Here is a 20,336-nt window from a genome sequence, read left to right on the forward strand (position 1 = left end):
CAGTCGTCATGTGATCTTCGATATTTATACAGTGACGGAGGAGGCGGAGAAACACAACTTTTCGGCGGTCAAGATCAAGAAGAATGGCTTCCAAGTTCTACAGCCTCACCGCTAAACTGTTATCCGGAGAAATATTCAATTTCTCGGTCTTGCAGGGGAAAGTTGTCCTCATAGAGAATGTGGCGTCTCTCTGAGGCACGACCACCAGGGATTACACCCAGATGAACGAGCTCCACGAGCGCTACGCCAGCAAGGGGCTCGTGATCCTGGGAGTTCCCTGTAATCAGTTCGGCCATCAGGTAAGCCGGCAGCAGCGTCAACCGTCATGCTTTCTTAAAGTGGCCACATAATGTGCATTTTGTCATGAACTTGCAAGTTATCCAGCCTGAACATCATCATGCAAATGTATTCAACCAAAATACTTTGTTCACACGAGAGTAATAATGCCTAGAATTATGAATAAACGTGTTTTCTATGAACTGTTTTGAAGACTTGTTTTGGGGGGGATTTTTGTTCCAGGTTTGACTTTATGAATTATTCCCTATCTGATGATGGGTGATTGATGAGACCAAAAACATGCTTTAAGTTTGTGTGGATCATGGTCCTCGCATTCACAAACCAGATGAAAGGCGGCACATTCATAAACTGTTAATGATCGACCCACAGGAGAACTGCAAGAATGAAGAAATCCTGCTGTCCCTGAAGCACGTCCGTCCCGGGAATGGCTTCGAGCCAAAGTTCCAGCTCTTGGAGAAGGTGGATGTGAACGGGAAGGATGCCCACCCTTTGTTTGCCTTTCTGAGGGAGCAGCTCCCCACCCCCAGCGATGACCCCGCACCCCTGATGACCGACCCCAAGTTCATCATCTGGAGCCCGGTGTGCAGAAACGACGTGGCCTGGAACTTTGAGAAGTTCCTGGTGGGGCCGGATGGGACGCCGTTCAAGCGGTACAGCAGGAGGTTCCTCACCAGCGACGTGGAAGGAGACATCAAGAAGCTCCTCAGCCAAACCAAGTAACATCTTCAAGCCGTCCAGTGCTTCCCTCCCTCCCTCCAACTCCACCTGTGCTTCCCTGCATTCGATGGCTGCTTTGTTCCTTTACTACATGAAGACATCCTCTGAAAGCGAGTGAGGAGGGCGTCTGATGACATGGAAAGGTTCAAACGTTTTCAGCTGCATTGGCTGCATGTAAAGCACAGTTGTGGTGTTTTTTTGAGGACCAATAAATGTTTGTGACCAAATGTTGTGCTGCCTGAATGAGTCCTGGGACGGGATAACAGTCATCAGCAGGTAAACCAGTCATTCCCACCACATGCTCGTCTCCTCTGGGTTGGTGCCAACACTAATCCAGCCTGTGAAGTCAGCATGACTGGGTGGTTTTTTTGGTTGCTTCACCTGCTGGTAAAGAGGATCCAACAATGGAGGCAGTGTTTGAACAGAATGGCCTCTTTGGTAAGGAGCTGATATGCAATCTGTGCTGCGCTGACGGCACAGCCACATTTCAAATTCTAAAGTACACAAGCAAACCAACTTGGTTGAGGCTTCAGGACTTTATTGCAACATTAACTGAAATATTTCTCAATTAAAAAACAAACTGGGTTCAGAGGATGACTTCAACTGTTTTCGGATCATTTTAATAAAACGGGAAAAAAAACTCACGGCAGATGTGACGAAGCTTTTCTAGATCAGTTTATTCTGACGCAAAAGAAAAGTTGACATTTTAACTGGAAACTGCCTTCATTATAAATAATGAACATGATTTGATTGGATTTAGTTTTTTCTATGCAATTCAGAGGAAAACAAAAAGTTAAACGGTTTGTAAATCATGCAAATGTTTGTTCCTGTCAAGATCTTGTTTAGTCCAGATCAGATGAGCAGATAGTTGCTCGTGTCAAGGAGCGAGTCGAGGTTTCATCAAAGCATCGGTTCATCCTGGTTTATCTTGTTTTAGCCAGTGTGTTTTGAACATGGCTTCTCTGTACATTATTGTACAGAACTAAGCAGCAGTCCATGTGTGCATAGAACCAAGCTAAAAGATCTGAAGGTGTCCCACGTCACATCCTTGGATGCTGTGGGCCACAGCGTCCAGTTCTGTGGCGTCTGCATACAGCAGGTTGATATTTACCTTTAAACACAGGAAGGCGCCTGCCTGCTTGTTTTCTGCAGTTTTTCTCTCATTCTGATCAAAAACAGCTCCTGCGGGTCACCTGCTGAAGCGGTCTGAGCCCCTCCCCTCCCGGGCGTCCCGCTGAACCACAGTTCGGCCTCAGGAGTCACTCGTTTCCTTTTGAGCGCACACCTCCCTTTAGAAAAGGATTGCATTTCACGTAGCAAGGACAATCTAGGCACAGCGCCAGCATCTGGCTGATTTCTGCTTTATTTTTCACATAAATATCTCCGAACGCTTTGGTTCAAACAATGTGCATTTGGCTTTTTTCTCTAAGTATCTCAGAATATTTTTGTGGGAAACAAACCTTTTATCTATACATATGAGGGCACTTTAACAATATGATCATCCAGTGAGAGAATCTACATTCCTCTTAGTTTGGAACTAGTAAAACTATAAATCAGCAGACCGTCCGCTCCTTCCAGGCTGTTGGCTTTAGCCAAAAATCACAAGACAGATTCAAGCGGAGGGTGGGGTTAATAAAAAGTCTGTGGAGCCGTCCGTCACTACAGAAGCATGGTGTGCGTGTCCACGTGTCCGTTCGCCCCGTGCGTGTCCGTCTCCCTTTGAGCCTCTCAGTTTGTGTCCATGCGGTCGTCGGCGGCCTCCGGAGATGCTCCCAACGACGCCGAAGGCGGACTTTTGGAGGGAGCGTCCTCGTCTCTGCGCTGATAGAAGAGCACGTAGGCCGCTTTAGTCTGCAGACCGACAGGAGGGATACAGTTACTCAACATGGACATTCAACACCAGCAGGGCCAAGGCCTGCCCTCCCAAAACACCAATTTAAAGAGGAACGCACCACAATCTGGTCGTCTGTGGCCGAGGAGACGCTGCTGTCGTCAAAATAATACCACTTTCCGTCCAGTTTATTCTTGGCGTAGGCGGTGTCTGTTCACACAAAGGTTAGACTTTGGTTCAGGTCACTCATTTACGATGGAAGAAAGGAAGATCTTAACTAGATAAAGAAACAGACGCTGAGGAAACACAACGGTCCCTCAGAAGTGAAGACAGCTACAGGTTTCTACCATGGCGGCTAGTTTCTGTGATAACGTTTCTTTGCTGTTTCATGGGTTTAACCTGCCTCATGTGTTTTTCATTCAGCTATTTAAAGGAGGCTGGAGTATAAGCAGGGACTCACAGTGGCCTCCTCCCATTCCTCCATAGTGGTTGGACACAGCAATGAGGTCATAGATGTAGGGGCTCGCCTTTGGGTCACAAACAAACTCGGACATGTTTAGATCTCTGAAAAAGAAAGAAAACAAAAAGACAGTTAGGCTGAAACCAAAACTCATGTAGATTTAATGAGGAAGAGTAGGACTGAGCAGAGTTTGGAGTCACTCTGATCTCGTTTCCTGGTCATGTGGTTAAGTTCCTCTTTTACAACTGAGGATGTTTTGTGTTGAGCAAACGCGGGGGGTGGGGGAGGGGTGGGGAGCGGCGTGAAAGGCTCTTTCAAACGGCCATAAAATAATAGAAGCAAACAGATTACAGCGTTATCTGTTCTCTGAAGTGTTGCACAAGAACCCCACAATGAAGCACAGTTCTGGAAAGATGCGTTTCCGTGAGAGATTTCTGGTTCAGGTGAACTGTACATAGCTCCCTCTAGTGGAGGGGTCTGCAACCTGCAGCTGCAGAACCACCTCTGGTTGAAGAAAGGAAAATAAGTTTTTATTTCAAAAAGGAACGTAATAGTAAGAAGGAAACTAAACTATCACTTTTTTCCACAGTGAAAGGAAAGTACGCATCACTCCTCGGGGCTCCGACTTTAACACAGTCCTCTAAGAATCCACCAATCTCTGCTAGATTATCAAAGGCCTTACCTAAACACTGACAGATTTCTGAGCGCCATGTACCACAGCAAAGCAATCTGAGGTCAGGGGGGGGGGTAATTGAGTGTTGAACCGCCAAATCGCGTTTGGTATGAATGCAACCTGAGAGTCTTGAGTTATCCCACCATACCTAATAGGAAAGTCCACCACCGTGTCCAGCTTGTCCCTCCAGCATCGGTTGTAGGAGAAACGCTTCAGATGAACGACCAGAATGCGAGGCAAAGACCACAGGTCAAACTTTTTTGTGGCTTGTTGGTGTTTCTTACACGTTGGACAATACCTATGTATAAAAAACAGATTAGCTGCTGAAGGCAGTAGAAACATCTGGAACTTTTTGATGCTGAAGAGTTCTCACCAGGGGTCGTGTTCTCCCAGCGTCTCCATGGTGGTGAAGAGCTCAATGCAATCCCTCAAAGCCACGGTGGTTTTCTTTTTCTGGGGCTGCAGCATGCTCTCGTGCTTTTCATAGGCCTACACACAACATGTACACAGCTATAAATAGGCCGTTTGCATGTGGCTATTTGAAAGCTATCAAGGCCCTGACCTCTGCTTCCTGCTCGTCGTAGAACAGCTTCTTTGACTCCGTGTCCCAGTCGATGGCTATGGTGGAATGAGCTGCATGGACGAGAAACAGGAGATGCTGTTGACAAACCGCATTAAAAAAAAGCTGAACTGCCCATTTCATTTGAAGCGTGAAACATCAACACTAACGATTGAGTTTGAGGACATTTCCTTCACAAGGTAGCGAGCTGATGTTGGCTGTTCCGTAAAAGTTGACTACGCTGAAAGTGAATAGCTTTGTCTTCTGGCCCTTTGAGCCATTTTCCAAGTCAGATGTTTCCTCCTCTTCTTCAGACAGACCATTCTCAGGTTCAGGACTCACCTGGTGGTCCATGGCCTCCTCTTCACCTGAACAGAGACAGACATGTCACTAGGGTGTCCATTTGTGAGACAGCCGTGTCCTTCCGTCCGGTCCTCACCATCATAGACCCCGTTGGCTTTGTTGCCGCTCCCTGAATGGTTGCTGTCATTGCTGGAGCTGGCACTGCAGGAGGCTCCATCCGACAAGGGGCTGCTGCACCCACCCAGACAAGATGCCGTGGAGCTTTCAGGGGCTTGGTTGCAGTTGGTCACAGTTGCAGAGGCTGATGCCTTACTTTCACTGTTGGGACTCTGGGAAGGCTTTACATAGCGCCTACATCAAAGAACAGGATACAATAAACTAACAAACAGCTTGCATTATTGTGTGGAATTGTTTCTCAGCACCCACACAATTCCTTCTTACCCAATCCTCTCCAGTATCTTGTCGTATAAGACGTCTGCTGTGAGGTTGTGTCTGGGAACGGTGATGAGTAAAGGCTGGCCAAACAGCAAGGTGCTACTGGAGCTTGCAGCATGCTTGGACTGGCGCTCCCTTAAGTATACAGGCAAATTCATCCGTTCACTGTCCTCCTCCTGCACCTCGTACCTGCAGCGAGCAAACGCATCCCATTTCAACGAGGAGCCAACAGCATCAGCCGCTTGAAACCTTTCACCAACCGAAAGGACTTACACAAATATGTCGTCCTTTTCCATGATTTGGTTGAGGCCGTCGTCTCGTCTGTAAATTTTGTGGAACCTATGATTGTAAACGTCAGCCACAACCATCTAAGAGGGTGACAGAGTGGTCTACTCAGCAAACCATTTTCTCAGCTCAAATCAACAAAAACTATTGTTGCAATAAAAAAGAATGATACTAACATTTTCCGGAGGGATTCCACAGAGTTTGGACAAGGCACTGCAAAGGTCTGCCACAGTGCCCAGTTTGGGGACGACCGCTCGATACTGGGAGACGAACAAACGTCAGTCTGACACAACTCTCACAGGATTCTCCCCGACTCCCAGTACAGAAAGGCTTTGGTATAACCAGGACTCACTTGAGTAGGTTTGGACTGAGGATCTGACCGAACCAGGAACACCTCCATGGTCCGGTCCTTCTTCATAGGCAGAGGCAATGTGAGGTAGCAGAACGGGTCAAAGGTGACCGACACCTTGGAGCACACCGGACACACCAACGTGGATTTAAAGAGTCCGTGGAAAATATCAACTATTACAGAGTCGTTGCGTAAGCGGTGGTTTTTCCAGGCCTCCTTGGCAACAATCTGCAATTCCACAACAATGGAAAATAGACATTAATAAGTTTCTAATCTACAGACAAAGTGTGAAATCAGAGGAGAACAACACAAAGTTGAAATTGTTCCTTTGGTTCCATAAGAGAGTGCAGACTTTCCAAACTAAAACACATCCAATTCTTGCATCATTTTTGAATTTACACTTTTGGTTTTTTTTAGATACCAAAGTGGGTAGAAATGGAAGATGAATGTCCCAGAATAAACCTCCTCAGGTCTGATAACAACACATTCCCACCACGGACGCACCAGGTGGACATAAATGGCCTCTCTGGCACCATCATACATTTGGCATCGAGTGCAGTTCATGGTCATTTCTCCCCATATGGACGGTGACTTTGGATTAATGCGGAGGGTTGCCGTTTAGTGAGAAATAAAGAAAACTCAAAGGGCTGCTGTGGAAACTAATGACACAAACATTCAAGATGTTCCTGCTGAACCGGAATCTAGAGGAACGATAAGATCCAGCTCTGACAGCAATCAGAAAGGCTTCAACAGGACAGAGAGGAAAAAAAAACATTCATGTAATCCACAAAGATTTCAAAATGTTCAGAAGGTCGCGTCAAAGTCCTGCTGAAGCTCTCAACACACTGCTTCCTCATTTTCCTGAAGATGAGTGAGGAAAACAAGGATGCCTTCAGTTAGAAATGTCTGGAAAAAATGCTTTTATAAAAAATAAAATTAAAGATTGAACACAAATAATTTTGTGATGGGTAAGAATGTTAAATCTGATGTTGAAGATGATGATGACAAATCACAGCACCATGATGTGACATTGGTGCGATGTAAGTGAAGTGGTCGTGCTGCATTTGTCTCCAGCATTCCTCTGTCTGACAGCAAAAGTTGAGAAAGCGGTATGAGTGGAAAACATTTCATCTTAAACAAAAGGAGGACTTGGAGGCTCAAGAGGAGAAAGTCGGACTGCAAAAAGAGACAGAAGAAAAAGGAGAAGTTGGAGCTTGATTCCCAAATTGCTGCAGCAAGACCCTCTGTGGTGGAGGCCAGTGTGGTTGATGACACGGTCTGGATGGCATCAATAACCAAAGGTTTATAAGAACAAGGTCAGGAATTAGATTGGAGCTTAAAGAAAAGGACCTCACATTCTGAAGCTGCAAAGATGCCACTAACTTCCTACCAACAAGATGTAAGACCAAAGACAAACACAAGCCCATTTCCTGAGGAGAAACTTCAACCCAACGGAGTCACACAAATCACCATTTTTCAAGTGGTTATTTGAAATGAACACTCACACTTTTCTCTCTCGTTTAAACTTTCAAAGCTCAAACATTCACAGAGAAATAAGTCCAGAATAATCAAATGTTAAGTAAAGTCTGATCTTGATGAAGAGGAATGTAACTCCAGCGAGCTGCACGTGCCGCATTTCTGTACAGAAGTTGTTGGACAAGATCAGCCATTCAGGAGGCAGAACACAGTGAAATGCATCTCGAATGCAACACTAAAACTCCACATGCAACTCATGAAAAGGCAGAATGAAACCAAAACAAAGTGTTTACAATGGTTAATGTCACGAGCTTTCCACTTCCTTTTGATAGAAATCCATTCGTATCATTTCTTACACCAGAGCTTTTGAACACTGAGGATGAGGAAGGAAATAAAGGTTAGGAGGACTTCTGAACAACAGATCAAGGGCAGCAAAGAGGTCAAAAGAAGCCGTCTTCAAATGAGGGTTCACGAGGCCAAAGTGGTTTTTGAGAGAACAATTGGAAAACTAGGAGCTGCATTTCCAGAAGAAGATGCAGGGTTGATGCTATATTGCTGAATGAAAATGAAACTTAAAGGGTAATAATTGGCACAAAATAATTTAAAGAAAGAAAGAAATGATCAAAGTTGACCATAAATCAAGTGAAAACAGCACAATAACAAAAAAGATATTTTGTGAAAAATGCCAGCGCCGGGTCTCGAACCAGGGAGCCTCTGCACCAAGGATTCCCCATGGATTTCCATGGAGGCAAAAATCCTGGAATATCTGGAAAAGTTCAAGGATTTGAAGGATCAAAAGTCACAGCTGGAAAAAGCTGAAAGAGCTGAACTTTAATAGTTGAACGGTTAAAATAGATGGAAAATTATAAAGTTAAAGAGAGAGAGAGTTAGAGTTAAGCGGCAAAAAATGGTGAAGATAATTTAACGAAGACATAAGGAGAAACAGGAAAACAATGGGTTGAATGTTTTCTAGCATTCTGGATGTCAGTAGAATCAGATACTAAATCCGGCTTTAATTGTAAAGGAACGTCCCTTAATTACAAACATCGTGCATTAAAAAGACTCAGAGGGAAACGAATGGTTTTGATGACAGAAAGCCGTTCTCCTTCAGGTAAAGGTGTCAAAGAAGAATAAGCCGTATTCTGTGGGGGGGCGACAGGGGACACACAAACACAGAATAATTCTGGAGCACTTTCATCACCCGTTTCTGTAACCACTGCACTGAGGAGGACAACATCTGCCAACACCAATTGGTTGTTACTGACACCATCCAGGATAACTTGTGTGGACAACCATCTTCAATCAGAATCAAAGCTCATCTAGATGAGCTGGTTACAACCCGGGGAAAAAAACCATCATGCGAGTATTGAAAGAGTTTCACCTCGTCTTCACGGCCCTCGGCATCTCTTAGGGCGAGGTAAGGCTTCTTTTTGACACGGTTCAGATCTTCATGGAGTCCGTCCAGCAAAAAGGCCAGCAACTCTTGCGAGTCTTGCTGCTGGTACCCTGAAAACTGAGGAGCAAATCGCCCAACCTGCGTCTGGAGAGGAGGACAAACCACAACGGTGACTTCATAATCATTTTTGCCCTTTCGACATCCTTCCCTGAAATAGCTGCTTAAAAAAAACTCACTTTAAACGTCCGTGGTGCCACATAACTGCTGCGGCTCAGCCACATCTGCTTTACGAGGTCTGCGTAGGCCTCGGCGATCTCGCCCCTCATTCCCAGCGGATTCTCACGGTTAATCTCTGCCTCGTACTGGTCATCCAGGAAGTACTCTGTGAGGGGAGGTGCATTGCTCAGGCACTGGAGGCAGAGGGGAAGTTCAGAACAAGTTAATAATAATTACTCAAAAGGTTTAAAACAATGCTATTGCTTTAACATTTTTTAATTAAAAGACATTGGTTTAATAGGTTTTTTATTTCAGTTTTTAAATACCTGGAGAGCAGAGTTCATGAAGCATGTGTTCCCCAAATTACTGAGACCGCAAAGGCCAGGCTGTGCTTGGGATTCTCTGTAGCTGTACGAGTTATACGAGTTGTAGCTCCCCAACCTGTGTGGAGAAAAGATCTGTTACTCTTGTTCCCCGAAGGTTACAAAAACCTCACAAAGTTAATAAAAACAAAAATAAAGGACTAGCAGGCTCAAACTCTGGCACTTCTCAGATTTCCAGCATTTACAACTGATTCAATGTTTCATAGGAATGAATATGCTCCAGTTTTAACCAAATAAACTTAAACTTTGTAAAGAAAATCTTTTGTTTATTCATACAGATAAAGGGAAAAATGATCAAATACAACAGACTTAAAAAAAAGATATACATCATCATATTTATGCTCTGCTTTCCAAAGCAGAGCATAAATAATGAAATATTTAGTAAATATTTAATAAAAGCAAATACTTTTCAAACATCAAAAACAGCTTTACCAGTTCTTTTTTCTAAAGAGTGAACCCTGATGGCAACGTGTCTAAAACGTTAACCAATAAAACCTTCCAAATAAATAAAAACAAATAAAATAATCATGGATGGTTATCATATGATCACATAGCTACATAACTTCAGACATTTCATACTAGCTCGCTTAGAAATTGGTAACAAAATGTACAAATATTCCCAAACTTTGCAACTGAAGATAAGTGAGGTGAAGGAGGAAGTGTGGTACCTGTTGCTAGAGGAAGTGCTGCTGTTGTTTAGTGTGTATCCAGGGCTACAGCTGCTGTCTCCATTGGTTGCAGTTGGTGATATACTCATGGACGAATTTGAAGACAGCTTTGGGGAGGTAGAGAAATTTCTGGATGGCGTTGTACTGGATCTAACCATCAAAACAAAAACAAATTCTAACTTTGTAGATTCCAAAATCACTAACAATGTCTCTGCACATTCAAGCACGTCCAGCTGGGGGACTGGAGGAAACACATTTGTCTTCACCAACTAAAACAGTGGCCGTTTACTCACTTGGGGTGTGAAGCCTGTCTGGGCCAAGTGCCGTCCTCATTTCTGCGCTCGATCACAAGCACCTGTGTAAATATGCAGGGCTTCATAAACTTATTGTCGCACAAGACTTTTTTTAAAAATTAAATACTGAAAATGCAAAAGAATTTTACACCAACACAATTAATGTTTAAGGCATGATGTGAAAACGTGTTTGACTCTACTTCAAAGTTATGTGAACCAAAGAAGAATCCCTTTTCTGTTCTCCGAGACCATCATCCATCCACTTAACCCACTTTATCCCTTTCGGGTTGCTGGAATTGTCTCTGTTAACGTTGGGCGAAGGCCGGTACACCCTGGACGGATTGCCAGTCTGTCGCAGGCCACACACTCACTCACACACACCTGGTGATATTGTAGAGTAACCTAAATTGCCCTAAGAAACATGTTTTTGGACTATGGGAGGAAGCCGGAGAAAACCCACACATGCATGAGGAGAACATGCAAACTCCACACAGGAAGATCCAAGACGGGATTCAAACCACGACCATCAATGTTTGCAGAACCACACAATAAAAAAATGCTTACAATGCAGTGCAGCAGGATAGATGCAACAACTTTATGTCCAACCTCTCCCAACGGACTCAGTCAAATGTTGCACTTCAGGACTAGGGGTGTTAGAAAAAATTGATTCGGTAATATATCGCGATAGTTAATTTGGCGATACTTGTATCAATTCAAAATGCTGCCAGGACGATTTTTATGTAATTATTTCTGAACGTCCTTTAGTGCCTGACTCTTGTTTTCCACTTTGCCCTCCGACCGCTAGTTGGTAGCAGAGAACAAGGAGCCTCTTTGAGCAGCTCTACTCTGCACAAAACAGGAAGACCGCAGCTGGAGGCAGCTTGTTTCGTTGTTATGAGACATGAACTACTTAGTTTTTACTTGGGATGGATACCGAACTGAAGCTCTGTGCCATGTTGCTGCCCGTATCAACATGGTAACGCGGATTGTGGTGCTTTGTAGTGGACTCCGATAAGAACGACTGAAGCAGTGCAGCTGCACAGCGGCTGATAGGATAATGCACTTAGCATCAACCAAAGTGGGCCTGCAGAACCTCCCAGCAATGGATTCTAGTTTAGCGACCTGATCGAAAAAATGCTGACATCGAGGCGATAAGCGTTAGTTTATTTCCGCATGAGAAAGCGTGGCTGCAGTGCAGATGTGTAAACAAAGCATCTTCGCCACATTAAAACAACTCTCCTTCATCCTGTCACGCAGCGTCATCATCACACTTTATTGTTCCTGAAAGAATTAGTATTTTGTTTTTACCTTTATTTTTTCTGAACCGTTTCAAAGTACTGGAGAAGCTACATTAAGATATATTTAAAATAAAAAGCGCTTTATTTCCCCAATCATACTTTTGGAACATTATTGGTTAAGGCACATTCATTCTTTATTTTTAATATATTGAAATATATTTTGTTGTGGAAATCAGAAAATGTTGAATGTTCCCTTTCTAGATTTTAAGTTATCAAAACAAAAGCACTACAAATTTGCCTGGGTTAAAGCGACTTATATATGAGATACAGTTGCAGAACTTAACATTGTGATCATTAAATAAACTCAATTTGACCATTTTATTACAATGAAAGACGTATTGAAATTCAGGTAGAGTTTTTTCTAAGTCATATTTTTAAAAGAAAGAGAACAAATGTGTTCCATGACAATATCGGGATACGTATCCTATCGCCAGACTCTTGCCAATACACACCCCTATTCAGGACTGATTATGGGAGTGCATTAAACATGCGTAGCAGTTACATGTGTGACTTAAATCCTGCTGGTTTTCCTTACCTGTCCCTGAAAAAGCCCGGCGTCCTGTACAGTGCTGTCTGGCTTGTTCAGTTGCTCATAGGTGTTGCTCATGTATTTGTTCCAGAGTCTGGTCTCTTTCTCTGATGGGATTTCAAACAACGTCCGCATCTCCTTCTCTATAGTGTCTGAAAACATAAAAAGCATGATAAACAGTGAGAGGAGACGCTGCTTACCCGTGGCTAAAGTCAAAATTGTGATGACCTCACCTATAGTATCTGCTTTGCTAAAATGGCGTGTTACAACGTTGTCCATGTTGTCATTCTCACACAAGTTGAGCTCCAGCAAATAGACTTCCACTTTACAGTGCTTAACAAACATGCCATGCTCAACCACCTAGGGAAAAAGAAGGAGACATTTGGAAGAGCTGTCAACACATTCAGCATTATAACACAGCCCCATTTCTACGGCATTACCTTCCTGACGATGGGTCTTTGGCCTTCCAGACAGCCATACCAGCTGACAAGCTTATTCCACGCCTCAGTGGGCACTAAAACATAGTCCAGCTCATCTATGAGGTGCTCTTTAAGAGCTTGGGTCTCTTGGTCTTTAAAGAGAAAAACACGAGTACAACTTTTATCTGTCACGAATAAAGTAAAAATGAAAACCAACAAATGTTTATGTTTTTACAAGAAGCAGGTTTACCTGAGAACAGCCCCGAGTTATCAATTGGTCCTGGATAGAGGCTGCGTTCGCCAACGTTGTACATATCCCAACTGTCAAATCCCACATACTTTTTCCACTGTTTGAACCACCGACTGTCTATAAGAAACCTAAACGACAAAGGTGACCGGTTAAGAAAAACATCTATAGCACTTCATCACATCTGGGCATTCGGAATAGTTTGTCTTTTAACCTGCAGTTGTTTTATTTCACTTTAGTTTATCTGGATAGAAAAACATTAGGGAGCAAAGTGGTGGGTGGACACTGTACTTCAAGTTCTTACTTGGAACATTAAGAAACAACAAAGTACCTTAGCATTTACATATATAGTAACAGAAAGCCAGTTTGACTTAATCTAATGTAAAGAATCTCCTTAGGTTAATAGGCTTTCTCTGACTTATTTATACTGTTAAAAACCAAGTCAATCTCATGATTAACAAAACAAAATACAAGGAATAATAACCACACCCACAGACTAAGAATTTGCTGGCTTACCATGTTACATAATTACTTGAAGCCAAGAAGATAATATCTGATGGTGCAGTGCCTTCCTTTCACTTAGTCCGCCCTAATAGCATTTTTAGCTAATAAACTAATTAATATTACAAAGAAGTTCGAAGGAGCTAAAGCAGAAATGTCACTACTAACAGGACGTGGCGTTCTTTCTCATGTCCCAGTAGAAACTTACTTGCCACCTATAACAAAGTGCTTTAAGTTTAAGTAGAATGGGAGTCAATCAGAGGCCTACCCCGAACAACAACAGCCAGATCATCATGATCGGCTGGCTTCAATACTCCCCAAAACATGTCAGAATTCAAGTACAAAATACAGAAGAACATGGGCAGGGAAACCTTTCAAAGACTAGGATTCAGCTTTTTCAGTCCAACGACAGTACGTTGTACCGAAATGGTAAATCTTGACTTATTAGCAGCTAGCATGCTAATCGTGTGAACATTAGCCTGCTAACCGCTTTCCGTTTCATCCTGTCGTTGAAGTCTTCGATGCTAACCTTACTTAGCATGTCTGCACTTCCTGTTTCTCGTAAGCTAGCAGAGCTAACCGAGTCAGGTGCTAAAGGTTCGCCATTCTTACCACTCGTCGCCCTTTTTCAAAGGTGTTTTCAGAAGTGATCCAATGGTTTGCTTCTGACTTTCGGATGAAGGGGTCGGTATCTGTGCGGTTACCGGCTCCGAGTCGGAGTCCGCCGCGCTACCCGACTCGGGTCCGCCTCCTTCGGCCATCATGCAACTGATGTACCGGTAGAGTGCACGCGCTATGACAAGCACGAGCGCCTGGGGAACCAGGAGCGTTCTTCCGCCCATAGGCGGCCCGAATAACAAACCTCCCTCTCCCTCTGACATGCTGGATGAGATGGCACAAAATACAAGTTATGATCACATAATAATAATAATACTTAGGTTACATTCAGTTCAACAGATTGATACCGTAGAAATATATTTTTATGTTTGAAAGCATTCATCTTTGGTTGTTTGGAAAAAAAGAAATGGGAGGACAAGATGGTTAGTTTTTCTGTTTCCTTCTCCTTTCCTTAAATGCAATGATGATCTATTTGCCAAATGCAGACTATGAGTTGTGATTTTTACATAGTCGAATCCAAACCAGCAGTGTTATTTATTGAAGGCACCACCAAAAACTCACAAAGAAAACCAAACATTTTAGCTTTTGTCTGTGACAACCCAATTTCCTCATCTCTCCAGTGTTAGTCTGCCTGCAGGCACAAAGCGTTTCCAGTATGGCTTTGATCATTAACATCTCATGAATGCCATGATTGGCATCTATGCGTTTTCTTCAGGGCATGTTCATAAATAAGTATGGATTGATTTATTTCCCTGCATAAGGAGAGATAATAGGTTTACCTGAAAGTAGAACTCTTATCTTGGCAAAAAGGATTAAATGAGGTGCAGACATTTGATGTGGATTCTGAAGAACTTTATTTTGTTTTCAGCGGTAAGAAAAAAAATTCACACAGTGACTGTAACTCTAAAAAAAATTAAAAGCTTTTAGAATGATAGACAGGAATTTTGAAATGAATGACAAATATTTCCCGACAAAATGGACTGTCCAACTAACTTGGTGATGAGGAGATCGAGGATTTATAAATAGAAGACGTCTCGCTCTCCACATATTATCTGATGTTGCTGACGGAGGCAAAAATCTCCCGTCTTACCACCTTTAGATGTTTCACTGAAACACTTTTTCACAGTAAAGAGAAATGGGTTTGTGTGAAAACTAAATGTATCACATACAAAACATGATTTATACAACAGAACTGTTAACATACCTAAACACACCTAAGCATTGTGGTCTGGTCCCTACCCTGCTTTTCTACCCTTGGAAGCAGAAACTAAATGATTTATAATCTACAATGGAGTGGTAAAATGGTACAAGAAGAAATGAACTGTTAAATAAACACAAAGGACAATGACAATAAACCTGTAAACATTGCATAACTTAAAGAAATTTGTCCTGCTTTTATGGACTTCAGCAAAAACAAACCCCATGCAATGACCAAAAGGCTCTTCAGTATGACAGCAGCTCCCTCAGAAGATCCCAGTGGGCAGCTCCTTGCTGAACATGCCATCCAAGTCCAGCTCTCTGCTCATGAGGTCCTCCTCAACACTCTCCAGCGCCCACTGGTGGTCGGTCAATTCTAGTGCCTCCCATTCAGCCTGGGGGACAAAGATGCATGACCAATCCATCCCATCACAGTCTTGTATTCCAGAAGTCCTCCGAGTACTCACTTTAAAAGCTTTGTTTGTGTCTGCAGGCATGGCCATGGCCGCGCCGCTCATCTGCTCCTGCATGATCCTGGACTGGTCTGCACCTGTGGAGAAGGAATCCCTTCCCGTCAGCAGCCAGAGCGGCGAACAATGAGCCGCTTTACAACAACCTCGGTACTCTTACCGTTATCTTGGCCTAAAATTAAGGAATACATGCTGCGAAGACCAAAGACGTTCAGAAAATACCAGGAAGCAGAGCTCACCCTAGATCAGGAATACAAACGCACACAACAACAAAAAACAGCAGTTAATTCCAGAATATTTTCCTTTTTTTACAATATAGGTAAATCTTGGAATAGGAATTTACCAGGAAGCATCCAAAGAGAGCAGCTCTATTCCCTGCTGCAGCATGGGCTTAAAGCGCAACGTGAGGGGAAAGGGAACCTTTGCTGTGGGGAGAAGCACAAAGCAGAGTCTTGACAATATTTTATCTGCTTAAAGTTAGACTATAACATGTATAAATTAGGTCTGCACAATAAATCACAAATTTATTGTTGGTTGAGCAGGTTGTCCAATGATCGAAGGGTCGGCGGTTCGATCCCCGCTCCCCCCAGTCAACTGATGTTGTGTCCTTGGGCAAAACACTTCACCCTCCCTGCCTCCAGTGTGGCTCCAATGTGCAATACACATATCGCAAAAGTTGGCAATAATTGCGATAAATGGTTACCTTAAATGTGCTAAAACAATCTTATGGCAGCTTGTAGTATTTAACTAATCAAATAAATCCCTTTACGTTGTTGACCAATCGGATGAAGCCCTGTTATGTTAGATGCTCACCTCCTATGTAGACGAGGGTCATTTGGAGTACAATTTAAGTTGTGTTGACTCCTATTTAAATTAAACTGTTACAGTTAAATGGAAATTACGTATTCACGGTAGTTGTTTTGCTTTTCGTTCAGGTATCGCAAGTTATATCGTCATCATAATATTAATCACCAATATCGCAAATCGTGTGTTGTCCTCATATCCTGCAGCCTTAGTGTAAATAAATAAAGACAAGTGTGCAAACTTATTACTTGTAACAAATCCAGAGAAAGTCCAGTTGATCCAGCCGCCAATGAGGATCATGGGAAGGACATTGGTGACGTTGCCTTTCATCATGTCTGTCAGCATGCTGGGATCTGTAAACAAATGAGCGAAAGGCATCGAACAACACCTTCAGTTCATTCGATCTGAGTGAAGACTCCACTCTGTAAATCGGATGCGTTTACGTTTAGCCGCATCACTTCCTGACATCCGAAACGTTAGGTCGGCGGACGTACCTGTCATGGGAGAAGGTGGGACGACTTTTCTTTTGGTCTTCTTAAAAAATCCATCCTCTTGATTATTGAAGTAGAACTTCCTCATCAGAAAAGACTAACGGAAAAGAAGATCCAAAGAAAATACAGTTTTGTTAGGTTTTCGTGAAAAGGGAGACAATTTTATAGTTTCTGCAAATTTGCCAAAAGAAAAGAAAATTAAATTTTAACCTAACATTTTGAAAATATAATATCAGCACCATCATATTATTAGGTTTTAGACTTGTTTTGGATGTCAGAGTAAGAATTTCAGTAGAAAACACTAATAGAAAATTTACAAGAAAAAATTCCAAATTTAGAAAGTTCATTCCATCAAAAGTAGGTAAGTAGGTAAACAAGTAATTGGTTTTAGAAGACTTTTTACAAATTCTCCAAGAGGATTTCTCACGAATTAAGGAAACCTTTTGGAAAATAGGGGGGGGGAATTCTGGAGGCAAGAGACCCACAACATTGCAGTTAAATGTTTATAATGAGGGTATAATACACTTTGGATGGGCAGCAATGTGCCCATAAAATAAACCCATTCCCCTCGCCAAACTGGAAATACTTATAGTGGTAACTCCTCTGATTCTTTCATTTTCTGTGTAATTCTGGAGTTTCCCCTGTAGATGATGGTAAACACCACAAAGAAATGAACATTCGTCAAGGTGCAGGAAGTCATTCTGCATCGATGTGGTGTTGGAAGTTTGTTGTTTTTCTGACGTTTTTAGGTTATCCGAGTCGGACGGTCATTCTTCCGATCATTCCTGCACCACATGAACGCAGCATTTTGTGTTTGTCCCTGATGGACATCAACCAATATGTGAAACAGGGGTTAAAAAACAAACAAACAGGAAACACAAAAAAAAATGTAAAATGTTCTGTTATAAAACACTTCTATTCATTTTCAATAAACGTTCAAGCATATTTTTAGTCCATGTGTTTTCTTCCTCTTATGAGGTGGATGACCAAATCCCTGCATGCATCTGCTCCTGGTCTGCTACATTTCTTTGTGTAGATACTGCAAAGGCCGTCACTGCACACGCCGTTTGCATGTGTTCACTTCACCATTGAACAACCTGGTTTCCACATTGGAAATGTTACAGTGTTGATATATGTGTGACGGGGCTTACTGGCATAGCTTCTACTTTGATTTCGATTCGGAACAAGGTACAGTGGACTCAGCGGACATTTGTGAGCCAACGGCAGCTTTAAGGGGTTCAAGCCCTTAATTCAGAATAATAAACTGCACTGGCAGACGTAAAGCATGTAATACCATAAACTGAACGATCTTAAAAAAATAAAAAGAGCAGAATCACTTGAATAATGTCCTGTGACAAATTGATGGTGTTTAGAGCACAGCTAGGGAGGATGTGGTACCTAAAGACAAAATCCCTCCATTTATCCACCTGTGATGACCAAGTTTGCGCATTGTTTTCTAGCAAAAACAAAGTAAGGCGTAAAATGTTAAAAAGAATTGCTTATTTTGACTTCTATTGGCCTATTTTATTTATTTCTGTGTTCAGAATTGGAAGCTCTGTCATTTGAGGTCACCAACTTTAACCTCTGGACCGTAGAAAATGGTGGTTTGTGGTCCCTACGTTGTGGACCACGAGTCAAAATGTTTGCCCACCCCCGATATAAAACCAATAATAAAACAGTCCAGTTAACAGTTGTTGTTTTTTTTTTAAATCTACAACTTTAACAATCAATTGCTGTCCTTCCATAGCATGGTGGCAGGCGGGCGCCTGTGTTTGGCAGCGGAGCCGCCGCCAGTGTGTGAATGTGTGTGCGAATGTGTGTGTGTGTGTGTGTGTGTGACTGTGTGAATGGGCCTGAGACTGTAAAGCGCTTTGGGCCTTGTAGGAAGAAAAACGCTATAAAGGGAAAACGCCATTTACCATTACACTGTGCTGATTTAAGCTTTTGGTCTGTTATGTCATTGATCTCCTTTCAAAGTAAAAGTCTAAAATCATCTACAATGCTGTTGGATGGTTTTGCACAAAGGCTTGTCAGATCCAGAAAAGCCAACACACAGGTTTTGTTGTTTTGTGGGGAGGGGGTCAGTGGCCTACCTGCTTAGGAATGTATTTTCCATTCTCCCTGAGGATTCTGCTCCGGATCAGAACCTGGCTGGATGTGGACACACAGCAGCACGTCAGTAACGGGCAGGACAGACACCAGACCGCGTCAGAAACACGTGGCGCACCTGTCAGAAACTTGCTCTAACGTCAACTTTTTGTCGCTCTGCAGCAGAATCGACACATAATGGCGAATGACCCCGACAAGAAAAGTGATGAAGACGATGGGCAGCACGACCCACAGTCTGATGTTAGAGTCCAACAGGAGCTCCGGTTCCGCCATGTCACCTGGAAGAAGGATCAAAGAAAGCAGAAAGATCAATCAGAGTCACCGACACATCTGGTCTGGTGTAGTAGCTTAATGTTTAAGGCTGTAGTCACTGGTTATTCCTTCCTCGGTGCTAGCTGTGCTAGTACACGTCATAGCCACGCTGGGAATTGACACAGACCAGGTCTATCTCGCTAAGAGTCACACGGGGACATGTCATATGTACGCGAAGTACAATGTAAAAAAAGTCTAAAGAGTTTCTACCAACCAGCTACAATCAGAAGCAGGCGCTAACGCTAATGGCGTCAGCTAGCTAGCTAACCGTCTTCCTGATGTCCGGATCACAGAAGCTGAAGAGCGTCCGCGGCGCCACCACCTCCAGAGGCTTTCTCCGTGTCCAGACAAACCGAAGACATTCACGGGGAGAGGTAGTGAAAATGCTGTGGCTCCAACGTCTGTCCGCTCTAAACCGCCGCTGCAGCCATGGCGTCGCGCTCGCTGCGGGATGACAGCAGGTTTCTGCCGAGCTGCGACATCGAGGTGAAGTCAGTGTCAGGTTGGATGACCGCTTCCTTAAACCAGGAACAAACCGAAAAACGGGATAACTTCTGAGTTTATAACTTTTTCTCTAAAACAAACAAATTAAAGGAAACTAAAAGCTATTTAAACAGTGGATGTTTTCAGCGACTACTAATAAAACAATTACTTATGTCTGATATTATATATTTCTTTAAAATTGCCTATTTAGTTTGAATCATTTATTTAGTAGACTTCCTATTGTCTAATTAAATTTATGCTCAAATATATTTGATAAAATAATCTTCAAGTGGACTTTTGCTCTAGGTTATCTGGTTCTAGTTTACAGTCTATTGGCATTCTATAAAAAAAGCTTTAAAATATATTAATTTAAAAAATATTCCATGATAATTAAATGAGATAAAGGAAAACAGGACAAGTGTCCTAAAAAAATTCAAACACAAAAACTAATTTTGTGAAAGGCTTTTATTTGTTGCTCTGAAACATTACAACCATTTTATCAGAATTTCGTTCAAAC

At 42.7% G+C, this 20,336-nt stretch overlaps 3 protein-coding genes across 5 annotated transcripts; 1 reads left to right on the forward strand and 2 right to left on the reverse strand.

Moving 5' to 3' along the window:
* The first annotated feature begins 27 nt into the window (after positions 1-27).
* On the forward strand, positions 28-1,241 carry gpx1b (glutathione peroxidase 1b). Its single transcript, XM_004068479.5, has 2 exons — positions 28-299; positions 667-1,241. The coding sequence occupies exons 1-2, from the start codon at positions 84-86 to the stop codon at positions 1,015-1,017; spliced, it is 567 nt and encodes a 188-aa protein (XP_004068527.2). The 5' UTR covers positions 28-83; the 3' UTR covers positions 1,018-1,241.
* A 1,118-nt stretch (positions 1,242-2,359) lies between these two features.
* On the reverse strand, positions 2,360-14,229 carry usp4 (ubiquitin specific peptidase 4). 2 transcript variants are annotated; one of them, XM_004068480.4, is made up of 22 exons: positions 13,948-14,229; positions 12,838-12,965; positions 12,609-12,739; positions 12,402-12,528; positions 12,175-12,320; positions 10,342-10,403; positions 10,049-10,198; positions 9,324-9,438; positions 9,018-9,191; positions 8,767-8,925; positions 5,913-6,137; positions 5,737-5,820; positions 5,549-5,643; positions 5,282-5,464; positions 4,977-5,191; positions 4,708-4,905; positions 4,541-4,611; positions 4,352-4,467; positions 4,127-4,276; positions 3,306-3,409; positions 2,967-3,055; positions 2,360-2,865 (listed from the first exon to the last, which is right to left on the reverse strand). In XM_004068480.4, the coding sequence occupies exons 1-22, from the start codon at positions 14,214-14,216 to the stop codon at positions 2,743-2,745; spliced, it is 3,114 nt and encodes a 1,037-aa protein (XP_004068528.2). In that variant the 5' UTR covers positions 14,217-14,229; the 3' UTR covers positions 2,360-2,742. The 2 variants fall into 2 exon arrangements, with proteins under 2 accessions (XP_004068528.2, XP_078802992.1); XM_078946866.1 differs by lacking the exon at positions 13,948-14,229 and adding an exon at positions 13,351-13,852.
* Positions 14,230-14,783: 554 nt separating this feature from the next.
* On the reverse strand, positions 14,784-19,833 carry emc3 (ER membrane protein complex subunit 3). Of its 2 annotated transcripts, none has more exons than XM_011474651.4 (9): positions 19,605-19,833; positions 19,143-19,302; positions 19,009-19,066; positions 16,919-17,012; positions 16,673-16,777; positions 15,964-16,045; positions 15,781-15,860; positions 15,618-15,700; positions 14,784-15,545 (listed from the first exon to the last, which is right to left on the reverse strand). In XM_011474651.4, exons 2-9 carry the CDS (start codon positions 19,295-19,297, stop codon positions 15,417-15,419), a joined length of 786 nt encoding a protein of 261 aa, XP_011472953.1. In that variant the 5' UTR covers positions 19,298-19,302; positions 19,605-19,833; the 3' UTR covers positions 14,784-15,416. The 2 variants fall into 2 exon arrangements, with proteins under 2 accessions (XP_011472953.1, XP_020558679.1); XM_020703020.3 differs by having other exon boundaries at positions 19,551-19,817.
* Between the last annotated feature and the right edge of the window lie 503 nt (positions 19,834-20,336).

Source organism: Oryzias latipes, chromosome 5 (assembly GCF_053564925.1).
Source record: "Oryzias latipes strain Hd-rR chromosome 5, Olatipes_Hd-rR_3.1".
NCBI lineage: Eukaryota > Metazoa > Chordata > Actinopteri > Beloniformes > Adrianichthyidae > Oryzias > Oryzias latipes.